At 35.6% G+C, this 19,023-nt stretch overlaps 1 protein-coding gene across 1 annotated transcript in view; it reads right to left on the reverse strand.

Moving 5' to 3' along the window:
- CCDC102B (coiled-coil domain containing 102B) overlaps nucleotides 1–15,859 on the reverse strand; it is a gene marked incomplete at its 5' end in the record, with an annotated part of 139,922 nt that extends 124,063 nt beyond the window's left edge. The window contains 2 exon segments of the mRNA XM_080821576.1: nucleotides 15,787–15,830; nucleotides 15,833–15,859. Of these exon segments, the coding sequence (XP_080677702.1) occupies nucleotides 15,787–15,830; nucleotides 15,833–15,859 (71 nt within the window).
- Nucleotides 15,860–19,023: the final 3,164 nt, after the last annotated feature.

The raw sequence follows: 19,023 nt of genomic DNA on the forward strand, positions 1-19,023 counted from the left end.
GACAGGACTAGTTCATGTAGCTCACAGTTGTCAGCAAACTGTAGATCAGCTCTGCTTGAAAGGAAATGTGTTCCCTGAAAGGACAATACCTCACTTAAACGAAACGATTCCCAATTAGTTGTACTGAAATAGTTTGCCTTATGATGCGGATTTTGAATGGGCATAAAACATAAAAATTTCTAGTAAATTCACTGTTTAATTCAACAAAAAGCTTGATGAAATTTGTTCATATAATAAACGAGTAAAATGGTTTCTTTCTCTAATCATGTCTCTTTAATGCATGGAAACATAACATAATATACTATTTGATTCATGCTTTACTTATGCAATCACCCATATTAAATTCTCAGGATGTTTCCTTGTTACATGAAATCAAAGCTTATTAAAAGAGTTACGTTTGGGTTATCAGAATTTCATGACCAAATATCTCTCCTCTTAATGGAAATGAAGGCTTGAGTCTCAGCAAACAAATGGTTTGTAAGGCCCTTAACAAGTTTCATGACAAAACAGCCAATTGTCCTGTTTCCCTTAAACACGCACACACACAAAAACTATGATCATATGCTTGATAATGTCTCCACTCACCATTATCTTTCTTGCATTTGTAAAAATGTTTAATTTAGATAGATAACCAACAAGATTATCCGGGCTTGCTTCAAAATAATGAGCATTAAAACAAATTGTAGTGGGGGTGGGCGTGGTAGAAGACAAACCCAACCACTTCTAACTTCTTTGAACATATTTCCATTTTCAAAAATTTGGGACACATAAAAAAAGAATAAAGAAAATTATTTTGCTCTTCAAATGCTTAAATTAAAATGGAAAAAAGAAAAAAGAAAGTAACTTGATACTCTGGAAGACTAGACTCAAATGTTCAATTCTACTTATTCATTATGTTTACAAAAGCCAGATCTACTTTTAAATTTCTAACCATCTTTGGCAGCATAAAAGATCTGACCTCAGAGTCTCAAGTCTCCCACTAAGTTCTATTGCATAAAATCTAGAAAATAAACCCACATTCAAATTTCTACTATGCTTTAAAGTAATCTGTACAACTCAGAAGAACTCTCAAATATCATGTCAATTAAACATTTCATAAAATAAAAAACCTGAAATTTAAAAAAAAAGTGACATTTTAAAACAGCAGATATTCCTACAAGTTAAAAAAAAATTCCTACTGTTTTTTCCCTAAACAGTGAATAAGAAAGTATTCTGATTACTTTGGGACTGTTCTGGCTTAAATAAGGTAAAATAACAGAGCAGGCAAGCACATCTTGTTACTAATAACAGAAGTTAACTTGAATACAAAAACATTTTCTTTCCCATGTTGTTATGCCTCAACGTTAGTCAAACATCTCTTTAACTATTTACTGCTGCTTTTAGCCATTATTCCTGATTTTACAATAGCTATTAGCTTTTTGAAGAAAACTTCTGTACTTTCTCTTGTTACTCCAAAAAGTGAGAAGGAACTTGGAAGGAGTGTATCCTGCAAAGGAGGGTGATATAACCTCCCACCAGGTGTGAGATCTTGGAGAAGTCAACTTTTCCAGATAAGTTTTAACAATAAACATGGAGTGATGAGACCTACTTCATCAGTTTGCTTTGAGACTGCAATGCTGTAATACGTGAAGAGATCCAGGCACAGTGCTGACATTCAGTAGGGTAACTACTATTTTATGACTTTTTACTGTATAAGATTCCCTTTCTGCATATCCTGAATTTATGACTAAGACTAAAATATAGAGTATAAAACCAATGTTCACACTTTTCTTATTACCAGTACCAAGTTTTCAGAGAAGATAGCAGATAATATCCTGACAATCAGCTCTTTAAACAGTTTATTCTATTTTCTATCCCTCCTTTGGGCAATAAAATATCTGCTAAAATGAAATCGAGAAAAAATGAGATTAATACAATTTAGAAATCAAAGCACTTAAGGAAAAAACGAAGAAGAAGATAGAGGAATGTAAACAAACCCACTTCCAAATTATCTGAAGCTATGGGAATGATGAAATGATACACTGAAATAAACAACTCAAACTGATGTTTCCTTGGTTCCTGGCCAAGCAGGATGCACAATTCACATATAAAGGGCTCACATACATTAAAAGCTTTTCTATTACCCTACTCTGGTCCTGTCATCAACTCTTAGCTTACACTTATAATATATGAGCTACATAGTCTTAAAAAGAACAGATCTTGTGCCTATAAAAGGATGTTGGTGTAGAAACTATTTGAAAACCCAAATACAGTTCAGTTTGGTAATGTGTGTGTGTGTGTGTACGCACGCACGCACACGCATGTGTGGGGCTGTGTGTGGTGTTTGAGCATGTAATGGGGGTGGGGGGGGAGGATGGCTAGCAGTGAGAAAAATGATGTGTCTAAACTAAGTTTCCTGCTCAGTTTGCTCCTTTTTTTTTCTGTGGCCCCATGCTCTGGTTAATTATCTTATTCTGGATTTATGACATCACATAGTAATTTTAATAATCGTTTCTACCATCAGGCTCTGAGCTTCTATGAGCTTCTGCAACTTGCTTTTTATCTTTGTGTTCCCAGTGACTAGAATATAGAAGATACTCAATTAACGAACCTAGAGTGAACTAGAAGATAGAAGATACTCAATTAATGAATCTAGAGGAAACCAACTGAACCATTCAATTAAAAGAGCTTACAACTGCCAAAATCTATGTGCATGCAATTATGTTTATGCATGTCCACTGGGCCTTAACAAATTAATCTTATTTTATTCATGTGGAATCCTCAGGTCTGTCGGAAATGCAAAGAGCTATTTGCTGTGTGTGTTTGTGTTTATGTGGAAACAGAAAACATGAATTTTGCTGCTTCAGGGAGTTTAGGGAAGGCCTCTATTTCTTACTCTTGTGAAGATTAACCGGCTTTCCTCCATTTTTCCCCATTAATCAACATCACCACCATCCTCTCAGTTTGTGTAAGCCAAAAATTTAGACTTCCCTCACTGATCCTTCTTCATCATCCCCTATTTCCAATTAATTACCAGTTCCTGTTCATTTCACCGTCAAGGAAGTTTCTAATCTACGGTTACTCTTCTCCTTCTCAGCCCCCTGAGTCCAAACATAGCCCCCTCCCGCAGGTTACTAGAGAAGAGTACCAGCAGTTCTCCCGTCCAATACTGTTCACCACTCACCAACTGCAGAGATATTTTTGTATTTTTAATCTGATTATTTCTTCTTTGCTGAAAACCTCAATTTGCTTTCCTGCTATTCTCAGGATTAAATTCAGAATCCTTACTGGAGCGACACCAGCCTTACCTGCTGGTCTCCCTTCTTCTTTCCACTCCAGCCTCTCCAAGCTTCCTGTCTTGCATACCTGGAGACCGCACTTCTTATTCTAGCCAAGCTTTTAGTTTTGCATTACCCAAATAACTCAGCTTCCTTTGGGTATCAAGGCTCATTCCTTACATTAATTCTTCAGAGAGAATATTTCTTTCATAAAAAATGTAGACATTCCAATTCGAACTACATATGTATGTTCTGCATTTTAAAAATAGATAATTCTTAAATATTCACTAAATTCTAGATTTCTTTTTCTTCCTCTTGATTAATTCAAAGTATCAACCTACTCAATTAATACTCAACATGTAACAGATATAATTTACGTTATACATATATTTAACCCTAACATACAAAGGAGCTACTCAAATTCATTACTATGTTTTTTCAAATGCTTTCCTATTACTTAAAATGAACCACCACAGACAGTTGTCTTCTACTGCTTTATAACGTCCATCATCAAGACATCACATAGAGCCACAATTTCTACATGATTATAAAGCTCAGAGGACCGAAAAGGGAAATATCGTCTGAAATAAATCATTTGGTTAACATTTAAATTTTTGTCAAAAATACATTTTTTTTAAAAACTTAACACGTTTCATAAAGTAGAACAAAGACTACTTGACATATTAATGTGATGTGGATTTTGAATCTTTTTAAATAAAATGATTCAAATATATTTTATTATTAAAATACTGAAACTTCCTGGAGTGCCTGGGTGGATCAGTCAGTTGGGTGGCCAACTCTTGATTTTGGCTCAAGTCATGATCCCATGACCTGACACCCCTGTGGGACTGAGACCCTAGTGGGGCTCTGCGCTCAGCAGGGAGTCTGTTTGAGGATTCTCTCCCTTTCCCTCTGCCCCTCCCCCAGCTTGCATGCTTATTCTCTTTCTCTCTAAATAAATACATAAATCTTAAAAATAAATAAATAAATAAAATACTGGAACTTCCTAACAGAGATATGAAAAGCTGATTTTCAAAAAAAAAAAAAAAAAAGAAAAGCTGATTTTCTTCTTTAACCAGGACTTACAACGTTTGCAATCTCCTTATTTGCAACAATAGAGTGTTTAACAATAAAAGATGAAGCACTGATAATGCAATAATGAAAATCTAACACTCTAAGTATATTTATGCTTCTACTTCATGGGAGTTCTACCGCATTCTGTGTCAGCAGGAAAATCTACTGTATTTCCAACACGGGTAACAAAAGATACCCACATTTGGTGACTGTATCATCTTCCGATTTAAGTGAACATGCTCAGTGCTTTAAATCCGAAGTCAGTCTGGTATTTGTCTCCTCTAGCTCCAGAGAGTCACTCTTTTAACTCAGCTTTTCTTCTTCCCATGAGAGGCAGATTGCTGTCCTTCATGCTTCACAGAACACCAAGATCATCACCTGTCATCCCTGCTATCTCTCCTGTTCCAACCTTCCACAAAGCCTTCTACCTTTCAATCACGTAATCACCTTGCTATCCCTTTCAAATCTCCTGTGCCTCCCTAAATCACTAAGTTTCTTAAAGTTTGCATTGTACCAATTCTAGTAAGAAAACTGTTTTCTTGAAATTTTCCACGGAAGTTCTGTATGATTTTATATTTAGACTTCCTAATTAAGAAAATTCTTCAAAATAGAGTCCCTCTCTCAAAAAAAAAAAAAAAAAAGAAAGAAAGAAAGAAAGAAAACAATGAATCTTGGAACACTGAAAAAAATAAAATTAAATTAAGACATTAAAAAAAAAGAAAAGAAGAGAAGAGAAAAATCACTAAATTTACCAATACCCAGAGAAAACCCTGCATTCAGGAAGCATTCAAAAGCAATGTGGACTGCGAAACTAACAGTAAAGACTTTTTTTGTTAAGATTGTTTAGGCAGATTGGGAGAAATTTTTTTTTCTGACATTCTAGAACTGCGAAACAAATACTTGGGGTTTTTTGTTATTGCATTTTTATTTATTTATTTTTTAAAGATTTTATTTATCTATTTGACAAAGAAAGAGACAGGGAGCACAAGCAAGGGGAGGAGCCGAGGGAGGGGGAGAATCATGCTCTCCCCTGAGCAGTAAACCCAACTCAGGGTTCCATCCCAGGGCGTGAGCAGAAGGCAGAAGTTTAACAGACTGAGTCACGCAGGTGCCCCTGCATTTTTATTTTAATCAGATGGAAGTCATATGTGTGATGCATAGTGACATTGTGAATGGGGGCTTACCACCCGCTGAGTGTGTTTATGCAGATGACTGTCTATTTATGAAAGTTCTTCACTGAGGTTTACAAATAACTTCCTTGGTTGATAAAACAAAGGTAGAGCTAAGAAATCCATGTGAAAAACACTGCTTACTATCTCTTTACAAATTTTTGGCCCTATTGGGTTTTTTTGTTATTGTTTAAACCAGCATCCCTTTACATAATGCCCCCTATTCAAAGATGAACACTCTTGCAAACCTCCCTGTCACTCTACAATTGGCTGAAAAATCGTTATACAAACTCAAATTCACATAATCAAAAGCAAGCAGTGGGTAATTATACAAGTTTAAAAGATAAACTGGGGCATATTAAACATTTTAAGAATTTGAAAAAAACTTGACTCAAATTGGGACAGCTCTAAACTAGAAGTGGTTTGGAGCTCTTTACGCATAGGAGCTCAGAGAGAGGCTTTTGCAGATAAAAAGGCAGAAGCAATGTAAGGAAATTAATGATTGATTATAGCTTAAAGCCTAGTCGGCTGTTTGTGATTGGCTGACCTTTGGTTTCAATCTCTTTAACCTTACAGCTTAGATTTTGGTTTGTTTATGTAGGTCACCATAGCATTAGAGTGACATCAGTCTAATGACCTCTTTGTTTAATTAATTTAAAAAGAGTAGTTTTAATTGTTTAAAAGTACCCATATTTATTTCAATTCTCAGCCACTTTAGGGTTTTAAAATCTTTTCAGCAACTCATGTGAAACAAAGACAAAATAAAAGACAAAACCAGGAAATGCATATATAACAGTGTATTTTGATAATCACTTTATTAAAACAACACATATGTGTATATAATAATGTCTATTCATTTCTGCATGCTCCTAAGGTAGACTAAGGATAAACATTTCTTAGCTTTTGAGCTTGGATGCATTCCATGAACAAATATTTACTGAATTTCTCCTGTGTGTCAGGCACACTGTTCTAGGGCTCTGAAGGTACATTAGGAAATAAATGGATTTAAATGTCTGTTCTCAGGGTGCCTGAGTGGCTCTATCCGTTAAGCATCCAACTCTTGATTTTGGCTCAGGTCATTATCTCAGGGTCATCAAGCCCTGTGGTGGGCGCTGTGCTGAGCTTGGAGCCTGCCTAAGATACTCTCTCCTTCTCCCTCTGCCCCTCTCTGCTAGCGCTCTCTCTCTTTAAACAAAAAATAAATAAAATCTTTAAAAATAAATAAAGAAATGTTCTCGTGGAACTTAGATTGTGATTATACGTGAAATCTGACTCACAGAAACTCAAGCGTATATTCGGTTTCTTCCTCCAAAGATTCACTTGCAGCAAATTATCAAGATGTTTTCACATCTTAAAATGGAACCAAAATTTTGCTATGAAAGAATCCAAACAAATTATTTTGAACATGTTGGAAGAACTGGATATAACAGAACTGCATAAACTCTAACACAAACTAACCCAGTTTTTGGAGTTTAATCACATATTCCTGATTAATCTTCCAAATATAAATATTTACACATGTTCAACTCTTCTTTTATGAAGGAACTCTGGGCTGAGAATGAACTGAACTTTCTAAAAGTTCTCAAAAATATTTTAAACAGGAAACCAGCTGCCTCCACCCACCCATGGCAATGTGTTCAAAGTGTCATACCGTGGGAGCTCATTTAAGTCCTTGAATTCTCCAAATTTCTGCAGGTCAGACTTAGTCCTTGAATTATAAGTCATTATGAATGCGATTGCAGAGCAAGTTGAGAAAATAAAATTATTAGTGAATATGGACCTACCCAAGGTTCATAATCATGTTTTTTCTTAAAATACATGATTAATCTATTTTGAAATCACAAGGCTATCTACCTCTGAATAGGAATAGCATATGTTCCAGAAAGTATATCGTATCTCTTGTGACATAAATGGAAAAAATACAAAACAGATATGTAAAGTTGATTTTGTATGTAATTAAAACATAGTCATTTACAGTACTACCTTCCCATAAAAAGTATTATAAAGATACTAAACCAATTATTTTCTCTTGGTAAGGAAGATACTAATACTCAGAAAAAATGAAATAATATAAAAAAGCAAAGGAGAAACAATGGAATTGTTTGAAACTGAATGCTTTTTTGTTATAACAAAAAGAGAAATAGTAATATATACATATATATGACCACAAATTATCAGAACAGCAATTGATAATACATTGGTGTTTAGAGAAAAGGTTGACTTTTTATCCTAGTTACTAGCATGAGATTATAGTCTTGTTACATTTCTATGGACTTTCCTAAGATTAAATTGATATCAATCATATATTTTGTAAAATAAAACAAGTAATTAGCTTTAGATATATTATTTGGAGGAAAATACCTTCTCCAGAAAAAAAAAAAAAAAATCTGGTGGTTGTATAATACTTAAGTTACCTCTTAAACTAATGAAATCCAAAATCTTGATTTCACTGGGAAAATTTCATGTGTTATCTTAAAACATGAATATCAAAAAGTGTTAATGTTAGATTTTGATTTGAAGAACAGTTACTATAACAGTTACTATACATGCTAATGAGACATTTTCCTGTTCATGCGTTCTCCATTTTAGTCAAAATGTCTTTGTACTCTGTTTAGATATAGAGTCTCCAATCATCTTTTTTTTTTTTTTTTAAGATTTTATTTATTTTGGGGGGCACCTGGGTGGCTCAGTCCATTAAGCATCTGCCTTTGGCTCAGGTTATGATCCCAAATGCCTAGGATCAAGTCCTGCATCGGGATCCTTACTCAATAGGGAGTATGCTTTTCCCTCTGCTCCTCCCCCCAGCTTGTGTGCTCTCTCTTTCTCTAATAAATAAAAATTTTTTAAAGATTTTTTTTTGAGAGAGAGAGAGAGAGAGAGCATGAGCAGTGGGGAGAAACAGAGGGAGAGGGAGAAGCAGACTCCCTGCTGAGCAGGGAGCCTGATGTGGGACTTAATCCAGGGACCCTGGGATCATGACCTGAACCAAAAGCAGGCGCTTAACTGACTGGGTCACCCAGGCGCTCCACCAATCATCTTTTTAAGTGTTGATATTTGGGTTTTTGTCCTTTGGCATGAAAGAAAGTAACCCTAAAGAGAAAAGCAATTTAAGTATAAAGCAGAATTCTTTCCCAGCAAATTGCTAATGGATCTGAAATCAGTTTTCACCTCTTTGTAATGTAGGCATAGTGTTTTACTCCCTTAGTAAAGACCAGAAACTGGATTAAAAATGTCAAAACAACAGGAAGTGAAGAGCCAGTGTTTACATTTCTCAAGAGATCTGAATTTCCAGTCCCTAAAATAGAAAATGTAAGACATGTGCAAGGAGAACTGCAAAAAGCTGAAGACCAGATTAAACTCCTATATTTCTGAAAAGTTGCTATTTTTTTATTTACCCTCCCAGTCATATAAATATTTCAACTCTTTCTCAAATAATCCCTATAATGCCACAGTTTGAAATCTTCCTCTGAACCTCTATTTTTACTTTTTTCTATCTCTCTGCTCTACCAGATTTGGATCTTTCATTTAATTTGTTTAAAAAAGAAAAAAAAAATCTAAGAAATGTGTGGAATCCTAGAATTGGGTTGATCATTTTCATTACTGCTTACTTTTCACACTAATTATATTTTCTTAAATTATAGCAAAGGGAGAATATATTCATACCAGTAATTTCCAGATGTCACCATATTTTACATACTGCTCAGAATTAATATAACATAAACACATCAACATAACCGTCCTCAGAATGGTAGAGCGGAAATCAGAGAACACTGGATTCAGAATCAGAAAACCTGGAGTAAATCTGCTCCTTAGAATGGTCACTTGAACACATATCTTCATTTACAACGAGGAGATAAATCTAATGCCTTCAACATGACCTACACTTGCTGAGAGAGCACTGAGCAATTATTTCTATTCGGAAGTACTATAGCCTGTGCTGTCTAATAGGTCAGTCACAAGCCTGATGGATCGAGCAAACTTTTGAAGTGAAGGTGGTCTGAACTGAGATGCACTATAAGTCTAAATTAGGGATAGTGTGGAAAATAAAAATGTAGACTATCTCATTAATTTTATATTGATAATATTTTAAGATTTTAATAAAGATACTGAGCTAAGTAAAAAATATTCAAATCAATGTCACATTTATTTTTTTTTCTTTCTCCTGAAGATTTTATTCATTTATTTGACAGAGAGAGAGAGATCACAAGTAGACAGAGAGGCAGGCAGAGACAGAGGGGGAAGAGCAGGCTCCCCGCTGAGCAGAGTCCAATGCTGGGCTCCTTCCCAGGACCCTGAGATCATGACCTAAGCCAAAACCAGAGGCTTAACCCACTGAGCCACCCAGGCACCCCAATTTTTTAATTTTTAAAATGTAACTTTAAATTGCAAATGTTGCCTGAGTTCTATTTCTGTTGGACACCTCTACTCTAGAACATCCAAAAAGTGTTTTTCTTTTTCATAGAGAATTTTACAGAAATAGAAAACGTTGTTTTGATTTTTCCGAACATGTGTTCAGTGTGTTCTCACCAAATTCCTCCCTATCTTAGAGAGGCTTCCTATCTATGCTTCAAATGAAGATGACTGCTAATAACTTTACAAATATATGTTTAAAAAATGCATTCTATTGATAATTTAAACACACATCAGAGCTATGGCTGCCATTCAAATACAAATGAACAGGACATTTTCATTCTCTGCCACTTGGTCACATAATGAAGAAGCTGCAGTAGTCACATCCAAGTAAAATGGGCATCATTTGAAACACTGGGTAGGACTGTTCAACATTCTTATCTAAGCTTTAAAAGAAACCCCATTTGTTTGAAGCTGTTTAGACAGCAAGGGCTTTTAGACAAAAATAATTATTACATACTAAAATATATATAGTTGCTAAAATATCAATTTTATTATGAACTAAAGCCCAAGAATAATATTATTGATTCAGGTTTCTGAACATCATTAATAACTATAACTAAATTTTTATCTAAAACATTGGCAAAATAATAAATATCTAGAAAAATCATGAGTTTACAATTTGTTAGATGTAAAAAACTCTATGTCTATGCCTTATCCTTTCCTGAAGATTCTTCTATCATACAGTACTCTGTAAGACCAACCAAAACATCATTAAAAATAGCAAGGACAACATAGGGGATATAATCAATAATACTGTAATACACTTATCATGGTGAGCATTTCAAAAGGTATAGAATTGTTGAATCAGTATGTTCCGTACCTGAACCTAATTTAATATTATATGTCAACTATGCTTTAGTTAAAAAATTTTAAGTTGGTAACTGTATGAGGTGACGGATATGTTAAAAAAATAGCAAGAAGGTAAGTGGATGAAATTATTAACAAAATTAGAGTCTCAGTATGGGAATGGGTATGAAAATTAGTGTTTAGTTGTGGATATTTATCTTCGGCCATAATAAAATCCATACATAAAATAGTGTTTTTCCATCTATTTTATAACGGGAGTAGTTTCTCACACTTAAGTAAATTTTTAAAAAATTATTAATAAAAAATAAGATGTATCTAGTAAAACCAATTATGGTACTAGTTGGTTAGGTAATGGAATGTTTTCAGGGACGAAAAGCTAATTTAATGTCCAAAATATTTTCACATGCAGTATCCTTATAATATTCTCATCTCTCAGTTCCTATTAATTCCAATAGTTTTACCTCACCCACTAGCATTTCTTCCCATTTCAATGTTAAGCACCTTTCTGATTACCTTCTCCTATTGTCCCTAAAATTCTCTTCTTTGACTCAACTTGGATGTCCTATTAATTGACCCCATTACTTTCTATTTACCACCTACTTCATATCGACACTGCCCTCCCTTTTCCAAGCCCCATTATTAACAAATTACCCTCAGCTAGAATGGTATTCTCTTAACCTTACTTGTCTAGAACATTCCAATTCTGGTTGGCATCCAACTATCTGCCTGCTCTACAAATGCATCTGAGCACCTGCTAATAGTTCGAGAAAACACTGCTCGGTTTCAGGTCTCACTTCAATTCTTGACTCTGAATATCAAATAAGCCCTTAGTACTGCCAACTCAACCCTACTACATTTCCCCTATCAATTGACTTTACCCTTCTCATCTGTGCCCATAAGGCCAAACTTCCCATTTGTATGTGCCATCTGAATCCCCTCTAACTGACTAAGAGACTTTGCTCCTACAAATATAGTCCTCTCTGTTCTACCTAACCAAATTAAACCTCCCTCCTAAATCATTCTCATCAGCAAATGGGCATGCTATAATATCTATGACCTGAAAAACAGAAATCATCTTGATCCCCAACCAGGGGCCATCACTTTTATCTGGCATTTTTTTAAGTAAAAATCTTTAGAAGATATTTTCACTCACCTCATTCTCTCTTGAACTCATTCTATCAGTTTTCAAGCCTAGATCTCTACAAAAACAGGAAATCAATGACTTCTGTATTGCAAAATCTAATTAACAGTTAAGTCCTATTTTCCTTGATCAATCAGCAGCATATTATGTAACTGACCATTTCATCTTTCCAGAATGACTCATTTACTTAGCTTCTGGAAGACTCCTCTCTCCCGGTTCCCTCCTACCTCACTGAGTACTGCTCCTCATTCTGCCCTGGTGGGTCTGCCCCTGATGTGGAAGTACTCTAGCACTACTATTTTTTTTTGGGGGGGGGCTTAATTCTTCAAATTGAAGAGACAAGGAGTATAAGATACCATTTGTAAGCTCTGCAATGAACATGTTTTTTACTCAAAAGGGATCTTCTATTTTCAGCTACCAAAAATTGCTTCTATCAGTTTTTAACATCAAATATCTTTTCATCTTTTCTATATATATATATAGAAATATATATAACAGTAACTCTTAGCAAATATATATATATAAAAAACAGTAACTTTTAGCAAATATCTCTATATATAGCAGTAACTCTTAGCAAATATCATATAACAGTAACTCTTAGCAAATATCATCATACATAAATCACCCAGATATTTACTTATATGAAAATACCAGTAATCTGCAAAGCTATGACTTTAATGGAATGGCATTGAGCACAACCCACCTTTTCTTTGATGGGCTGCTTCCCTCCAATAAGATGCCCAGTTTCCCTTTAGCACATTCGATAACAATTGTGCATCTACAGCTGACCAGGGCACTGAGGACCAAACTGAGGACCAGGCCCTGAGTATGCAAAAGGCCATCTATACAATATAATCATGGAATACAGCCTAGACCTGTTTAATTAAAATGAAATGTCTTAAAGTCAGTGATGACAGTATTTGAACTGACAAAGGTACTTATTGTTTTAGTAATGATAATTTAAAGGAATGGATCTTTACATTTCAACTATCTTCATCTGTTTGGGCATATGGCAAAAAGGCCAGTAAAACCTACTTAAATGACAATAAACCTGTAAAATAGTAGACAGTACATTTGTAAAATGATAGCATAGACACTATTTATATATATATACATGTATATAATTATAATATATATTTTTTATAAAACACCTGTTTAGAGAAAAGTAAAATATGTTTAAGGTTAGATATAGATATGTTAAATGGGGTTTATTCTTTTTACTACAAACATACCGCACTCTACATTATCTATTAGCAACATAAATTTTATATATGTTCTTCACCCATTCAAATAAAACTTACATGATACTTTTCTTTGATAACAGTTGAGTCTTTCCATAATTTTAAGAAGGTGTGGTCACTAAGCGTTCATTCATATCACACATCAAAAAGAAATGAAAGAATCCCAATGTGTTCCCAATATCAATTCCAGTGACCACATGCATTTTTTTATGAATACGTGATATCTGATGAAAATCAGTGATTAAATTTCCTCTGAGAAATCAAAAGACGTCTTTGAAAACAACGTTCAAGAAAATAAAAGAGAGGAAAGCATGAATTGAATGTGAGAACAGCCAATTTAAATATAAAACTGCTTATTTTCGGTATCAATTTCTTCATTCTATTCCCAAAGGTAAGAATGGATCACCTGAGAGAACTGGGATTAGCTCGGGTTTACAATGTTGCCTCACCGCCTCTTCCCTGTACTCTATTACCCCAATGCCATCCCAAACCACTCTGTTTAACTTCTGCCAGACTTACATTCCTAAAATACCAGTGGAGTGGAGTGGAAATAGCTCTGGAGCCAGAAAGACATTATTTGGAATCTTTGCTCCAGAACTTAGTCTATCTGTGGCTTTAGAGAAATCATTTAACATTTCTGAACATCAAATTTCTTAATGTGTAAAATGAAGATATATAAAATGAAGTTCATTCTATTATGCAACTATCAAAATTATAGATAAGTATGTAAATTATCTTAAACATAGGAAATGCTATTATTTGCTGGCAGTGCAGTGGTGGTGATGATAATGATGACGACAACGACAAAGCAAAGAGGAATAAATACTCCCCATCGCTTCAGAAATGCCCAATTGCCCCCATTGTACAATATGTAGGGACAAAATTACTCTGAGTATTCAGAGTATATAGTTTTGCACCTCACAACTTTTGTCTCACTCTTGAGCACAATGTCTGCTACTCACAGTGGCGCATTTCTTTTCTTCTCCAGTGAGGCTCACCCCTCACCTTCCTTGTTTCGTATTAATTCATGCCTCAAAACTCTGCTTCAACTATTACTGCAAAGTAGAATGGTCTTTTTGCTTTTCAACAACTATCTAAATTCTACTGATTTTTAAAGACTCAGCTCAGGAAGCTGGACTTTTCTTTCAAGGCTTCTATGAAATCTTGCTAAAAAGAGGATTTTTGAAGGTTTTGCCATTATAGAAAATTTCAATTAACCTTGCAGTATCAGCCCAGGAGAAATGGTACTACTCCAAAGAGAAGTTGTCCTTATATCATTTTTAATTTTAAAGAATCACTGTCATTATATTTATGGCTCTAATAATTAGAGGAAACCCTCATAAATTTCAAGGACACAACTGTAGCAAAGCACCAGGAAGCTATGTCCCAGTGATCAAGCAATTACTGAATCCAACAAAAACATGAAAAATGCAAAAGAGAGACCATTATATGATCTGTCATTTTACAAGAAAACTATTTTTTTTTTAAGTTTTGGGGGGAAAAGCAATTCACATAAAGCATTTTTCTGACTGTCATGCAAATAGATTTATTGATACCTTAAATCAGTGATTTAAGGTATTCGGTGATTGCAAAATCACCGAAAAATTACACAGATATTGTATCTCTAGCCTTTTCAATCTAATGGTTATGTAAAAATGTGGATAAATGTCAGAATTCAGGAATATTTAATGCATATGCAAGGATATTCAACAAAAAATGACTAAAAACAAGGCATTTAATCAACAGTTTTAACAAAACCCAATTCCACAAAAGTATTAGCAAAAGTATATTTGCATGATTTCAGGAAACAGAGAACTAGTCTTGATATAAATGAGCATATCAAGAAGTATCACTGTGTATTTCAACTGCATATGTTACTTACATGTGTCCGTTTTTAAATATCTTCATCATATTTCTATTCAATAGACATACCCACTCAACATTCATTTTGTAATTTATCTTTGTGGAAAACATTAACAAATATTTCCCAATGGTTTCCAAAGATCTTTTTTTCCCTTTTATTCTATAATTACTTTCCATATAAAGATCCATTTCTTTTTTATTATCTACAGGATTTTATTATTTGATTCTATGTCCCTATTTCCTCCATACTACCCAGGTAACTTATATAAGGAAATCAATATTAGTTCTAAGTTCGAAGTATACTTTTTTGTTAACAATAACAGGAATTCAGCATGAGGACTGTCCATCAAAATGAAAGTAACTCTGAATGCATGAGACATAAACATGAGGGTTCGCATAACAGTTTTATATTTTTTAAAAATTCTAAGGATATAGATTATTTCAAACATATTGACTAACTCGTATTCACTTGGAACTACAAAACAAAGTTCTAATATCAACATAATCTATGAATGTCTAAATTTAGAGTTGAAATTCTTACCTGAGTTTTGCTTAGTATAGTTATTTTTTAAAAACAGGAGAAGTATGGCAAGCTGTCAGGATAAATAATACCCACAGTGGAAAATGGAGGAAAGAGGGAAGGGATCAAGTCCACTTTAAGAAGAAACTCCAAATCCCTCTGTTTCCCAGACCTACAGTAGTTTTGTTCTGCATCTTATAAGCAACTGTCTTTTTCTTTGCTCCGAGAATACCACATGCTCTGCTCCAGCAGGAAAATATAATAATTAAATAGAAAACCACAAGGTTATTAGGCATCTTACCCTCTGGGCTTGCTGGGCTGCTCCAGCGGCTCAGTGTTACAGACACATGTGTAAACAACAGAATTTCCTGCATCCTTTTCTCATCTGTATAGCTCTGGGGTCCTGGCCAACAGGATTATTTCCAGCATTAAGGCCACTCCACACTAACTCAAAAAAGATTCCCATTGGTTGTGAGGTTTTATCAAAACCAATACCACAACACCCTCTTTGGATCACAAGTGAGTGAACCAAAATGAAATCACTTTAATGTTCCCTCACTAAGTACCGCTATACAAAGCTTTCTACCCAACGCCAATGATTTGAAACCATGTACTGTGAGTGAAAAAGGAAGAAAATACCCACCCCTTCATCCACAAGTATTTAACATATAAATTTAATAGCAATAGGTGTAACTTGTAATAGTAACGGAAAAAACTCAAATAGTGAAGGAAAAAAAACTAATAAAGTATCTATCTGCAAGACTGAGAAATTATACTACAGATCACAGGAGCAGTAGGAAATACCATTAGTTCAATGTGATTTTTAGTAGATTGGCAAAAAAAGAATACTTAATACAATATTTGAGTAAACAAATCATGATACAAAAACTGAATGCCAAAACCCTGGATTTCAGTATTCAGGCAGGAATTGGGAGCTGCATCTCCAGAGGGGCCCTGCCTCCCCACTGGCCCCTGGGATGAGGGAGGAAGGGAGTGACCTTCAAGGACAGGACACAGCTGTCAGGAAGCTCTGACGAAGGGGTGACGGAAGACCATATAAAAGAGAGCTTCTCTGGTTGATACCACCAGCACTGAATGTCCAAAGAAAGAGGCAAGGACAGAAGAAACACAATCAGCATGTTTCTTCTAAACAGCATGAACACAGCATTTGGAAGTTAGAGTTAACGTCTGCAAGTCATTTTACTCTTCCTCTCTCCTTAATATGGATGATCATTCTTAGCTGAATAACATATTCAGCTTAACATATTCAGAATAACATATCTACTTCCAATTAACAGCATCCTCTTCCTCTTACCTCCCAAAGCAACAGAAAGGAGACCATTCTCCCACAGAATGGGAACCAACCCGCTGAGCTCAGGTTTCCCTTCCCAGGTTTTTTTGGGGGGGGGGGGAGATATGCTCAATCACCATTCTCTCTCCTCTTCCTCTGAACTCTCTGTTCTGTCTGGAATTCCCCATTGGATTTTAAACATTGTCAAGGCTTTAGTCAATTTCACTTATGTCTGTGTATTTCCCTATCAATTCGGTCATTTTCATTTGTAGGTACAATTCGCCTCCATTTCACAGTCAGGTGACTGAAAGATTTCTTTCCAACCAAAAACTCCATTTAACTTGCCATCTATTCCTTTTAAAGCACAAAAATGACTCTCTGCAAACACATGTGCTTGCGCATGCACACACACACACACACGGACTCACACAACATGCATATTTTGGTTTCTCAAAAGTTTATATACTCCTCTAAGCTCTCGTTCTGCGTGTCATCGCACCCACTGATGCCGCTGCTCACAGCCCTGGGACACGGAGGCTCTCTTCTCTATCTTGGCACGACACTCTCCTGGTCTTCCTCTTGACCTTTCCTGCTGGTGCTCCCCAGTCTCTCTGGTGGTGCTTCCTTTCTCCTCCATCCCTCCCTGTACAACAGGTATACTCCCTAGTAGATCAACTATCTCTCTGGATAATGTCATCCATTCTCATGGTTTGAATTACCATCTTTCTTTTCAGAAAACTTCCACATAGCTACTTTTTGATTTAATCCCCTTTTGAGTCTCTGACACTAATATGCATCAACACACTAGACCCCGCCACTAGAAGATATGACAGATATGTCATCAACATATTTAAAACTGAAATCATCTTCTCTCCATGGATTCACTGCATTGTTTCTCTCAATAACGCCAATTCGGTCTTGCAGTTTGCTAAAGAAAAACCCTGGAAGTCATCTCTGACTCCTATTCTATTTCCAACCCAGTACCAGTTCCTTTTGACTTTACCTCAGTAATATCCCCTCCTTTCCACAGCCACATCCTGGGTCAAGCAGCCATCATAATCTGTCTGGATTGCTACAAGTGTCCTACATTATTCATCTGTTCCCAAACTTGTTCCTCTCCATATTCAGCACGAGTTACAGTCGTCTATTTTTAGTACTCATACTACTTGAAATCTTGAAAGACTTTTAACCCTCTTATCAAATCTGTACAACACGTTTGTCAAAGTGAGACTTTTCTGGATGACTTTTTCTGTCTTGTTGACTATACCATGTCTTTATACCCTCCCTCCCTTTATTAGCTTACTCTTCTTTTAAGGTGGAGTACTTCCAAGGATTACCACTGGTCCTATTCTCATTCCACATCCTCTGTCTGGGTGATCACATCTGTTTTTGTGGCTTCTTTGGCTACATGTATCATTGTGGGGTGAATTGCGTCCTCTGAAAAGATATGTTGAATGAAGTCCTCTCCCCCGGCCCCTGTGAATGTGACCTTATTTGTAAATAGGGTCTTTGCAGATGTAATCAACCTAAAATGAGGTCAAGTGAATGAGGGTGGGCCCTAGTCCAATGAATGACTGGTGTCCTTATAAAGAGAGATGAATTTAGATACAGGCACTCAGGGGCAAACTCCATGAGAAGACACTGGCGGAGACCAGAGTGATGCTCCTACAAGCCAAGGATTATTGGCAACTACCAGAATCTAGAAAGAGGCAAGGAAGGACTCTCCCCGAGAGCCTTTAGAGAGAGTATGGCTTTGCTGACACCTGGGTTTTGTACTTTTATCATCCAGAACTGGGAGATAATAAATATCTATTGCTTTAAGCCACCAGGTTTTGTTATGGTAGCCCTAGAAACGATACTAATACACATTTAATTCCAAAATACATATGGTCAGTCCATAACCATTCATCAAGCTTGAGATCTAGATTTCTTACAGTCTAATGAGAACAGGCACTAAGGGCCATTTAAATCCCTCAGTAATTCCCAAACAGCAAATCTCTCATATTTCTTCCAAACCTCTCCTGTGTCTTGTATTCTCAATCTTAAATAATGATGCTGCCACCCATGCAGTCTGTCAAGCTAGAAACCCTTTTATTATTCCCAAGATGTTATACCGCTCCACCCCGACACATAGTAACTACTCTTAGAGTAAATCCTGAAAGAACTGTCCATTTCTGTCTCCATTTCATCTGTTTCCCTCTCTTCTGAGCCCACACCAATCAGATTTTTGATTCCCCACAGCAGGTT

This window comes from Martes martes (assembly GCF_963455335.1).
Source record: "Martes martes genome assembly, chromosome: 13".
NCBI classification, from domain to species: Eukaryota; Metazoa; Chordata; class Mammalia; order Carnivora; family Mustelidae; genus Martes; species Martes martes.